Genomic DNA, 13071 nt, shown 5'->3' on the forward strand with positions numbered 1-13071 from the left:
AGTTTACTTTTCACATGATCTTTCCCACATGTACAAGTGTTGAAGCAAATATCATGCATTTTCCAAGGTAACAAATACAATCACAGTTACTAGCTGTGTCAAGCAAAATGCAGGAGTAACTCGGGTCAGGCAGCATCAGTGGAAGGAATGGATATGTAATACACAAGTTCAGGACTCAGACAGAAGAGTCCTGACCTGAAGCATAGCATAACCATTCCTTCCACAGATGCTGCCTGCCCTGCCAAGTTACTCTAGCATTTTGTTTAATTCAGGACTCAAGCATCTGCAGTTGCCCGTTTCCAGTTACTACCCTTAAAAAAAAAAAAAAAAATTAGACAAAATGCAGATGCTGGAATCTTGATCAATAATGTGCAGGAGGAACCCAGCAAGTCAGGCAGAATCCGTGGAGGGAATGAACGGATGAACAGGGGATATGCAAGGAGACAAGAAAGCTGGAAAAGAGGTCGTGATCGTACTGGCAAGTGATGCGAATTCGTGCGTAAGGTGAATGGCAGAATAAAGTCAAATACTAGGAGATAAGACGACAAGGGTATCAGGTAAGAGGAGTGAAATGCAGTTTAATGATAGAGGGGAAACAAGGCCTTCAGCCACTTGAGTGCACGCCGACCAACAATCACATGTACACTAGTTCTATTGTACTCACATACTGTAAGGCTGCAATTCTATCACTGCGTCACACCTTGTAGGGAGGGATATGGATGTAACTGGATAATAGGATACATGGGCTCAGGAGTGCGAGTCAAGTATATGGGATGGGAAAAACACATTCATTGCCTCGTTTTCACCTCTGGCCTTTGCCATCCACTCCAGATGCAGCCCGACCCACCCGCTGTATCCATCCAGCATTTTCTGCTTTTAAAAAAAATGTTGGTTTTGTGTTTTAAGTGTTGCAGGGTCATCTCTACAGGACAGGCATTTTATTTTCCAATTTGGACAATTTGGATTACCCAAACTCATATTTGTGCAATGTAACAAATTATAATGCATTTTATAAAATGGTAATGGCGAGACAAATTATTGACATACTCAAAATAAATTTTGCACATCAGTTTCACCTCCATTGCATTTCAAAGATCATTGGATAAAATAGTACCAGAGGTATTCAAAGCCTGGCAGAAAACACTGCCACAGAAAGTATTCAAGAAGGAACTGCAGATGCTGGAAGATCAAAGGTACACAAAAATGCCGGAGAAACTCAGCAGGTGCAGCAGCATCTATGGAACGAAGTAAATAGGTGACGTTTCAGGCCAAAACCCTTCTTCAGGCTGAAGGATTTCAGCCCGAAACGTCACCCATTTCCTTCGCTCCATAGATGCTGCTGCACCCGCCGAGTTTCTCCAGCATTTTTGTGTGCCACAGAAAGTATGGTGGATTGTGCTGGACCAGGCTATATTTCCCCAAGCAATTCCTATATTTACCCAAGCTAGAGATGGAGCACCCTTTTCACTGGCCTATCACATTAGTTGTGAAAGGCAAACAATCAGGGGCAACAGTTTCCAAAACCAACTAAAGACGTCTCAAATAGAAGGTCAACACCATCCCCAGCTTTGACTACAGTCATAACCATCTTTTATTTAAAGCAAAGGTATTAAAGGGAATTAAATATATTTATTATCATGCCATGAAAAGCATGTGGATCTGTCGAAGCCCGCTAATATTTTTATGCACCATGAACATTATAGCCTTTTTTAAATTACTTTTTATACTAATAGCATTTAATAATTTGAAAAATAGAAAAAGCCTTAACACTTGTTTGAAAGAGTGGACAGTTCAGCTAATTTGAAGATTTGAGAAAGTAAGAGTCTAGGACAAACACACCACAGTATAGCTCCTGATAAATACAGTAACTGGCCAACAAGTTACTTCACCTGTCAGAAGCTTCAGTTTTCTCCTTTCATGAGCATAAGCAGAAACGGTCACTTATTACAACTGCGCAGATTACATGCACAAGAAAAGTTGTCCTCCAACTCAATTTATATGGTATGTAAACATGCGATTTCAGGATCTCAAGCACAAATCAACAGTAACAGGATTATCAAATCACTGGATGATTAATACAAGTAATCCCAGTGAGCAGTCATAACATTCACAGCTAGGTTTTTCTGAAAGCTTGGACAAGAATCCAATGGGAATACTTAGTTTGAAAGCAACAATAATAAATCCACAAGTCAGAAGCCAAGCTCTGCATGAAGCAAGTAACTATCGTTATTACTTGTAATAGTATTTCAATATTCCTAGTTTTAGACCACAATAGGCAATAACATCAATCCCTATATTTCACTATTCATATCCATATTACACTGCCATGTACCTTTTTGCAGTAGTGCATTATTACAACAAATATTTGCTGCATGTAGTATATTAGTTTAGTTATGTATTGAAGCTAAATGTCCAAGATTGATACCAGACACAAAATAGTAACTTACAAGTATTGAATCCGAAGGAAAGTGTCAAATTAACTAACCTCTTCCATTAATTAATTGTTTAAGATCACATCCTCAATTCAATTCTAAAGAGCATCTAGACTATTCCCAAGATCAATGTAATTAGTTGTTTGCAAGGCTAACATCATTCACCAGACAGCTAAAGAGAGAGAAAAAAATCACATTTATGCATTACAACGGCATACAAGCTTCATCATCGATTTAGTACAAACAATAAGCTTTCGTTTCTCCTGTGTGGGATCAATTTTTCCCCACAAAGAAATGCACCTGCCACCCCATCTTCCACAACTTCACTCATACCCGATTTTTTTTTTTGATTTTTTTAAGTTAAGTAATGAACTCAAACATTTACACAAATTACATAAAGAACAAGATACTTTATAAATCGTTACTGACTGTTTTCTAACGTCTCGTTTCTTGTGGGGAAATATCTGGCTGAAGAAAGTTAATTTGAACTACATCCTGAAAAAGTAATTCCACAACCAAAGAAATACAAATGTCAACTTAAAAAAAAAAAAAAGTTTAAAATCACATTTACGTAAAACCGAATTATGGTGATAACCTGCTCGCACTTCAGTTGTATACACATCTCCATATGAGTTACGAAATAAAAACCTCAAAAAGTAGATTTAATATGTCCGCTGAGATAAAGCTGTCAGGATGTGAGACAAGTTGATGTTTCCACACATACACCAGGTGTGGCGCCCTTCAGCATCTGAAGCCAGGGAGCCATCTTGCACACAATAATATACAAAGATAAATTCGAAAAATCCACAGAAAAAGTCCGCTTTTAGCCATGTTCTCGTCGAAACCATTGAGACGGTCGGAAATGTGGATCTCCTGGTCGAGAAAGAGCGGGATTAAACCGTTTCCTTTCGTGTTGTTCCTCCCCAGCGCGTCTCCAGCCCGCTCAGCACAGTCATTCCACAGCCTAATAACACGTTCCTTCATTCGCCGATGCTTTAAACCGCGAGCGGACCAATCGCGAAGGGCCGTCGCGCACTCTGTTCTGACGTAACTCCCAACAACACGGCTCAGTGCGCGTGCGCGGTCTGAGTCAAACAAGAGTTCTGCCTTAAGATGGCGGCGGGGGCTTCAGATCTGTTGGACGATGTGTTCTTCTCAGACGTGGATGAGAAAGTGGTGAGTGACTTAGTAGGGTCCTTGGAGTCCCAGTTGTCGGCTCCGGGCCCCAACGCGTCGGAACAGGCCGGAATAAGGGCGCAGGTGGTGAATAATCACGTGGAAAACACACCCGGGATGGTGAGCAATAATGTTGAGCTGCAAACAGCAGAGAACAAAATGGGACTGGCAGGAGCAGAGCTTTCCACCGCAGCCAAAATCAAAGTGGAGGAGAGCTCCGAAGGGAAAAGCGTACAGATTAATTCTCAGAATGCATTCGGCGGCGGGGGTTTGCCCTGCACGACGGCGGGGAGTGGGGCACAGCAAAGTCCTGTTATCAATAATGCAAGGTCCCAGGCTCCAGGAGTGGAACAAGAGCAGAGTACAGCGGCGGCAGCAGTGACAGGATCATCAGCAGAAACATCGGCTTCAGGCAACATCGGTCAAGGGAAATCCGTGGTAATAAGTGCAATGGCAACCCCAGTGTCCAATCATGTGAAAACTGTCACCTCCAATGTCCAAACTCTTAATGGGAATAATGGAATGGTGATAAACTCTCACAATGCAGGAAATGCCACCACTTTCACTTATTCTGCAGCAGCAACTACCTTACCGGCCGTTACGATGGTTAATAATGGACCTGGATCTGTTGTAAAAAACACGATTAATACAGGGTCGCCTGCAGCATCTATGCCGGCATCTAGTTCTGCTTACACTGTTATTCAGACGTCTTTTGTCAGTACGCAGAATGTTCCTTCGACTGTCGTTTCCTCACAGGCAGCAGGACCCACAGTGACATTGGTGAGACCACCAACTCACAGTGGCCCAGTTCTGTCAGTTGCATCGACGCCGAACGGTAGTAGTACTATATTGAACTCAACGGTTAATGTAACTAACTTGCCGGCTCCTGCTGCCACTGGGGCTCCTCATCAGACTTCACTTCTGACTTTAAATAGTCAACCTTCGAGTTTGTCAAGCAACGTTACTTTGAATGCTGGTGGACAGGTTGTCAAATCCGACTTCCAGCCCAAAACTATTATACAGCCACCACAGCAGACACTCAGTTCTGGAATATTGACATCAACAACTGGTAGTGCTACATCCAGTGTAAACAATCAGTCAAATACAAGTACTATGGTAATAGGTCAGACTATACAAAGTGGGCTTCAGAATGTGGCATCGAATCCTGGTGGAATTTCCACTCAGTCGGCTGGAATGGGTAAAGGAATCATTAATACAGTTGCCCAAACTCTAACAAGGACAGCAGCAGTGAGCACTGGCCCAAGGACAACTATAACACCACAAGTTATAGCTCCCCGGCTCCCTCAACCTCCACAGCATCAGCCAAACATTCAAAATATTCAAATTCCCCCAGGTGAGAACTAAATTATTTTGGTAATACTTTTTGAAAATTGATGTGTGTTTTGTAACCAGTTCCAAGCTTTCAAGATATAATTTGCAGCGTTGTAGGAGATGATTAAGCTAAAGTAGGAAAACGTGCACTTGACTTTGAGTGAGTGGAGTAAAAGATTGTGGTGTTAAATTTTGTTTTAAAATACTTTCCAATTATATAGTAGTGTCTGATACAATTTTATGTTAAAAGTTCCAGATTGCAAATTATTTAAGGTTTGTATCGCACTGAACTATAAAGTTTATTCCATAAGTTACATATGTTAGTTTACCATAATACAGTTAACTCGTGCAATGCTGTTGCACTTAGCAGTTAACATAATGCTGATTTCACGTGAACTGTACGAGTCATTTGCAGATCCAGTGTTCTTTCAATTTAAAGCATTGATTTCGGGCAATTAAAAAAAGAATGACTGCAGTGAAAATTTGCTCTGTACTTTTGATTGATTTGAACAATTGGTACATTTTAAATATTTTTTTAAAGGCAGGTAGTTTTATGTAGCCTTAACCAATAAGTTCAAATCGAGTTGGTACGTAAATATTCATTGGCACTTTTGTCTGCGCCAGATATGAATCCGAAGGCACATTAAGTGATGTCATAATCCATCCAGAAATAATTAATACGCAATAAAGTATCAGTATATTGCATTTATTTGTCACCCTTTAGAGCCTCGATATTCTAAACTGGAATATTTCTTGAATTTTGTCTTCATATTTTAGTGTAAGAATCATAATAACCGCTGTGATAACAACCATAATTTTTATTTAATGATGCTAAATGAGAGATATACATATCACTTATAAACCAAGAGAACGGAAATAACCTACCTTCATAGAAACGTAGAAAAATAGGTGCAGGAGTACGCCATTCGGCCCTTCGAGCCAGCACCGCCGTCATTCAATATGATCATGGCTGATCATCTAAAATCAGAGCCCCGTTCCTGCTTTTCCCCCCATATCCCTTGACTCCCATAGCCTTAAGAGCTAAATCTAACTCTCTCTTCACTGGCTCTTTAAAATAGTCCTGTGGTACTATCGCTTCTTTTAACCTCAATGACATGGATGGCAGGTGGAGCTTCCTTCCAATAGTTCATCCAAAGGAGGTCACCGCTGGCAGTGTGCATTTCACAGTACTGCACAGGTGGCATCGAGTTTTATACACAACCCCCCGGGGTTGATATTTAACCCATAACATTTCATCTCAAAGGCAAGTTTGTTGACCCACATTTTCATGGTATATTGTTTTTTAATATGTTCAATATTTTAGTGATTATAGATGGAGTAAAGCACTGGTTGGAGCCCATAATGTAGTAATGCAACCAATTGTGAAGATGATTTGTACTTCTGATATTCTCCCTTCCTTTCCTCCCTTAAATCAGAATGGCTGGACAGGTAACCATTTAACCTTACATATTATTAGCATTCTTCTCAAGTCAAAAGGCAAATGTCTCAACTTTGTATGAAACAAGGGATACTGATGCTGAAAAATACATAATCAAATTCAACATTTTGCTTTTAGAAATAATTATTTAACAAATTATTACCCTTTGGAATTGTGTAGTTTCTTGATTTCAGAATCAGTTATATCCTGACTTTTGAAGGAGCCTTGCGTAACCTTCACTTTTTTTAGCCAGGTATGTGCATGTGCATCCACAACCTCACATTGGATGCACGTTGGATGATTTTACAGGAGGCCTGTGCTTTACTCCTCCTCTTGTTCGGTAAACTTTTGTAACTTTGCTGGTGCCAGAAACACAGTGACATGTGTATGGCGTAAGTGAGGTCTGCTATGTGATTTTACCTGGTTGTGTGCAAAGCAAAGCATTTCACTGTACCTAGGTACATGTGACAATAAAGTATAATTGAAACATTGAATTGAATCATTGCTGCACAGGGTATTCGATGTAACCAAAAATATTGTCTTAAATCCAGCCCTAATGATGAAGAATTAACTTAATGACTATAGCATGTGAAACTTTGATTACTGTGTTTATTTACAGTTTCTAAAGTGTAATGATGGACTCATAAAATTTTCTTTTTGGATCCACTTGAACAAAATATATCTATGCAATAAATAGTCTTGTCTAAATGTAACCGTTCTAAACACTGGGATAGATTTAGATGGGTAATTTGAATTACACTGTTGATGAACTATATTGCAACATATTTGTTGGAAATAACTTAATTTTGAATTATGTTATGCAAGAATCATATCACATCATGGATAACATTAAGAAAAAATGGCCAACAGCCTATTATTGCTAAATAAACCAAACAACTTGTAAATGTTTCTTTTAGGTGCAAAGAAGCATGTGTAATAAGTGAGATCTTTGAACATGTACTTTGATTAATGTCACTGTTATTATATTACCATGCTCGGGTAAATGCAAAATCTGGAGAATGGAGAGATGACAATACAAATAATTTCAGATGATATTGTATCTCTAGTGTAACATCTTTCAAATTAACTAAGTTTAGGTTCCGTCTTCTTTGCATCTAATGGAACCATTAATTAACATTTAGAATTTTTGCATTCATACGAGTTCTCATTCTATATTGAGTAAACCAAAATATTTTTCTGAACTATTTTTTCTGCAGAAATGTCTAAATGTGATAGATTTTCCACAGTAGAAAGAATGAAAGGATTACATTTACAGGAACATTTTATTTCTTGAATGCAGAATATCAAAAACGATGTACACTCTTGCATTTTTTGCATTGCAATCTTGTATCCAGAATTTATTTTGCAACATTTGAGATCAAACTTTTCTTAAACCAAACAAAATGTTCCCTTTGTCAGGCAGAGAGGAGTTAATCGTTGCATTTGAGGGATTGTTAACAATCAGTTACCTTCACACATTAAACCACGTTTTAACAAAAATATATGCATAATATAAAAATATTTTAAATTTAAGCCTTTTCAGTTGATAGCCCACATTGCCGTCAAATAAACTAAGCACACATAACTCCTAGATTCACTTTTATTATATTTACAAATTTAGAATGAATTAATAACTTAGCAAAGCAAGGTTTGAAATTTTCCATGCATGAACTCTAAGCTCTAACTGGTCTATTTGGAGGGTTGCACCAGTGCTAGTCTATCATTTGGTATGTCTATCTTAAACAAAGCTTCAGAGCCTGAACATTTGACATTAACAAACTAAAAAGATGATACATTTGTTGGAAGAAATTTAATGTAAAAAGTGAAAGACAAGCTTATAATTTTATGGTTACTTTCAGATATTGGTTAGAATGGTAATGAGTCTCAAATCTGAGCCTGGTTTATGTTAGCAGACAGAATGAATTGAAATTATTTAGTACATTTTCTGTTGTCATTTCTGCAGCAATTTTGAAATTTGGAAAGAGCAAAAAAGTGAAGGTTGCAACCTTAGCTGTGATTTCAGCTTGAAGAATGCATCTTTGCATGTGCTGTAATGACAGGGTAAATTCAGTTCCTGTGGCGTAATAAAGTGTTTTCAGACTTTCATAGAGTAATGGCCACTTCATGTCACTAATGACAGTGGAACTATTATTGTAAAGGAAGACAAAAATGAGAAAAGTTAACAGGTTTTTGATTGTAATTTAAGAAAGGTTCAAGTAGAAAGCAGAATATAGGAGGAAAGAATTATTCTCTGATTATTATTCAGTTGATGCTTTCTCTTAGACGCGTGGATTTGTCGCAAGAGGTTTTGCGTATATGAGCAAGGAGGTCCTACTGCAGCTGCTCAGGGCCCTCTTGAGACAACTGGAGTATTGTGTGCAGATTTGGTCTCCTAATTTGAGAAAGGACATTCTTGCTATTGAGAGAATGCAGAGTAGTAGGTTCATCAGGTTAATTCCTGGGATGGTGGGACTGACATGTGAAAGAATGGATTGACTAGGCTTGTGTTCACTGGAATTTAGAAGGATGAGAGGGATTCTTATATAGAAACATATAAAATTCTTAAGGGATTCAACATGCTAGATGCAGGAAAAATGTTCCCGATTTTGGGGGAGTCCAGAACCAGGTGTCACAATTTAAGAATAAGGGGTGGGCCATTTAGGACTGAGATGAGGAAAAACTTTTTCACTCAGAGTTGTGAATCTGTGGAATTCTCTGCCACAGAAGGCAGTGGAGGCCAATTCACTAGATGTTTTCAAGAGAAGGAAGGAAGATTCTAAGGGAAGTAGGAGGCAACCGTGGCAGACAAGAGAAGTTAGGGATAGAATAAAACTAAAAGAAAAGATGTATAATGCAGCAAAGTAGCCGGAAGCCAAAGAATTGGGAAACTTTCATAGAACAGAAGGAAACAAAACGGGCAATAAGGGCTGAAAAGATGAAGTACGAGCGGAAGCTGGCCAGGAATATAAAGGACAGTAAAAGCTTCTTTAGATATGTTAAGGGAAAAAGAGTAGCAAAGTCAAATGTGGGTCTCTTGAAGGCAGACACGGGTGAAATTATTATGGGTAACAAGGAAATGGCAGAAAAGTTGAACAGGTATTCGGAATTGTCTTCACTAAGGAAGCCAAACAATCTCCCATATGTACTGGAGGACAGAGGATCTAAGGGGGTAGAGGAACTGAAAGAAATGTTCATTAGGTGAGAAATACTATTGGGTAGGCTAATGGGACTGAAGGATGATAAATCCCCTGGGCCAGATGGTCTGCATCCCAGGGTCCTCAGGGAGATGGCTCTAGAAATAGTGGACACATTGGTGATCATTTTCCATTGTTCAATAGATTCAGGATCAGTTCCTGTGGATTGGAGGATAGCTAATGTTATCCCACTTTTCAAGAAAGGAGTGAGAGAGAAAACGGGGAATTACAGCCCAGTTAGCCTGACTTCGGTGGTGGGGAAGATGCTGGAGTCAATTATTAAAGAGGTAATAATGGGGCATTTGGATAGCAGTAAAAGGATTAGTCCAAGTCAACATGGATTTATGAAAGGGAAATCATGCTTGACTAATTTTCTGGGATTTTTTTGAGGATGTGACAAGTAAAATGGATGAAAGGGAGCCAGTGGATGTAGTGTATCTAGACTTTCAGAAAGCCTTTAATAAGGTCCCGCACGGGAGACTGGTGACTAAAATTAGAGCACATGGTATTGGGGGTAGGGTGTTGACATGGATAGAAAATTGGTTGGCAGACAGGAAGGAAGCAAAGAGTAGGAGTGAACGGGTCCTTTTCAGAATGGCAGGCAGTGGCGAGTGGAGTGCCGCAAGGCTCGGTGTTGGGGCCACAACTGGTTACCATGTATATTATTGATTTGGAAGAGGGAATTAGGAGCAACACTGGCAAGTTTGCGGATGACACAAAGCTGGGTGGCAGTGTGAACTGTGAAGAAGATGTTAGGAGGTTGCAGGGTGACCTGGACAGGTTTAGTTTAGTGGGCAGATGTGTGGCAGATGCAGTATAATATAGATAAATGAAGTTATCCACTTTGGTGGCAAAAACAAGGGGGCAGATTATTATCTCAATGGGGTTAGTTAGGTTAGGTAAGGGGGAGGTGCAGCGAGACCTGGGTATCCTTGTACACCGGTCACTGAAAGTTGGCGTGCAGGTACAGCAGGCAGTGAAGAAAGCTAATGAAATGTTGGCTTTTATAACAAGAGGATTTCAGTACAGGAGTAAAGAAGTTCTCCCGCAGTTGTACTGGGCTCTGGTAAGACCACATCTGGAGTATTGTGTACAGTTTTGGTCTTCTAATTTGAGGAAGAACATCCTTGTGATTGAGGCAGTGCAGCGTAGGTTCATGAGATTGACCCCTGGGATGGCGGGACTGTCATTTGAGGAAAGATTGAAAAGACTAGGCTTGTATTCACTGGAGTTCAGAAGGATGAGGGGATATCTTATAGAAACATATAAAATTGTAAAAGGACTGGACAAGCTAGATGCAGGAAAAATGTTCCCAATGTGGGGCGAGTCCAGAACCAGGGGGCCACAGTCTTAGAATAAAGGGGAGGCCATTTAAGACTGAGGTGAGAAAAAACTTTTTCACCCAGAGAGTTGTGAATTTGTGAAATTCCCTGCCATTGAGGGCATTGGAGGACAAATCACTGGATGGATCTAGGAGGGAGTTAGATAGAGCTCTAGGGGCTAGTGGAATCAAGGGATATGGGGAGAAGGCAGGCACGGGTTATTGATTAGGGACGATCGGCCGTAATCACAATGAATGGCGGTGCTGGCTCGAAGGGCGAATGGCCTCCTCCTGCACCTATTTTCTATGTTTCTGTGAGAGAGTTAGATATAGCTCTTAGGGCTAACAGAATCAAGGGATATGGGAAGAAAGCAGGAATGGGGCACTGATTTTGGATGATCAGCCATGATCATATTGAATGGCGGTGCTGGCTCGAAGGGCCGAATGGCCTACTCCTGCACCTATTTTCTATGCCCAAGGATGGCATGATTCTTCTCCAGTTCTGGCCATTGAAGTGGCCATTGTAGGACCTGACGACTCTATCGTAGGTGGGACTGGGAGTATTTTGACAGGGGAGACAGGCAGGTAATTTGGGTGGTGATGCACTCTTTCTATCATTTATACAGAGCTTCTTTGTGCTTCTGAATAATGAGGGCGGTTCTTAATGTCATCTTGTTTGCTCCTCGATATTCTTCAGCCAAGGTTTCCTGCAAGTTCGTGGGAATGCAATTTTTCATGAAGGCTTTGAGTCTATTCTTGAACCTATTCCTCTTTTCACCTGATAATCTCTTGTCATGATATAACATGATATATAATGTGTCTCCTTCAGACATGCAAATGATTAGTCTGCAGATTTGAGTAATCTGAGTGTAATTTAGAGCATTGATGTTTCCTGTAGGAGGACATTGTTTTATTTATCTCAGTATTGGATTGGGAGGATTATTACAATCACAGCATTGCTGGTATTCCACTAGTGCTTTGAGATGCTTGCTATCGTTAGTTCAAGAAGCATTCAAGAGGACATAGATCATTGTTGCCCAGAAGGCCAAGTGTTTTTGAATGAGATTTTAATCCTCAAACATGCCTTTCATCAGACAGCCAAAGGTCATGCTACTGCATTAATGATACAAATGTGTGTCTTCATTGACATGTACCCTTTGAGATGTGGTAAGTGATGCATGTTCTCTAGGGTATCATGGTGGACCCCTGTTGTACAGCTTTGTCGAGCGGGAGAAAGAAGTTGGCAGAGGTCCTTTAAGTCTGTGGCTCATTCTTTCCTTTCCTCAGCGATCAAGCCAGCGACGACCTAGGGTGGCACAGTGGCGCACCGGTAGAGTTGCTGCCTTACAGCGCCAGAGACCCGGGTTCGATCCTGACTATGGATACTTTTCGGTTCGGACATTATACGTTCTCTCCGTGACCCGCGTGAGTTTTCCCCAGGATCACTGGTTTCTTCCCACACTCCAAATACATAGATTTGTAGATTAATTGGTTTGGTAAAATTGTAAAGTGTCAATGTGTGTCTGATAGTGTTAACGTACGGGGATCGCTGGTTGGAGCAGATGGTGCTGTATCTAAACTAAAACTAAACTAAAGATGCACATACATGAAATCTGCCTGCTTACTGCATCCCAATGATTGAGGTTGGGGTGTCCTTTTTTTCTGCAGTTGATACAATGGACACCAGTGAAAAAGCAGAGGTGAAATTCAGCATTATGGCAAGGAAGGTTGAAAAATGTCTGTGCTGTGACTCAGCCTTCCTTAGCACCTGTCTGCCTTTGGGTTGGGTCGCGTGGATCCATTGGTTAACTTTGTATCATAAAACAGATGGAAATTGCAGAATTTCTGTTGTAGCTAAATCTAAGAAGGCTGTTCTACAGTCCATCTCAATTGAAGAATTCAAAGGCTTTTAAGTTTATTAATATTTTTGCTGTATTCTGTTAGAAGTAATGCAAATTAAAGATCAAATTGTGATTTAGAGAGCAGATTTTTGTTGACCTGGAGTTTCCTTTAGATACAAGGAAGCATCTTTATTTATTTCCAATTTTCATGATCAGTTCAGTCATTCATTGTTAATACAATGTATTTAACTTGAATGGTGAATGCTGCTGTGCAACTAAAATTTGTAATCTTGCATAAGGTTTTATAATCCGTAAAATATTTTGTGTTTCAATGCAA

General features: G+C 40.0%; 1 protein-coding gene across 1 annotated transcript in view; it reads left to right on the plus strand.

Annotated features, from left to right (window-relative positions):
- The first annotated feature begins 3379 nt into the window (after positions 1–3379).
- LOC129707249 (transcription initiation factor TFIID subunit 4-like) overlaps positions 3380–13071 on the plus strand; it is an 85719-nt gene continuing 76027 nt past the window's right edge. Inside the window, exon 1 of the mRNA XM_055652129.1 lies at positions 3380–4962. Within this exon, the coding sequence (XP_055508104.1) occupies positions 3546–4962 (1417 nt within the window). The 5' untranslated portion in view covers positions 3380–3545. The remainder of the gene's footprint in view (positions 4963–13071) is intronic.

The sequence above is a fragment of the Leucoraja erinacea genome, chromosome 21 (assembly GCF_028641065.1).
Source record: "Leucoraja erinacea ecotype New England chromosome 21, Leri_hhj_1, whole genome shotgun sequence".
NCBI classification, from domain to species: domain Eukaryota; kingdom Metazoa; phylum Chordata; class Chondrichthyes; order Rajiformes; family Rajidae; genus Leucoraja; species Leucoraja erinaceus.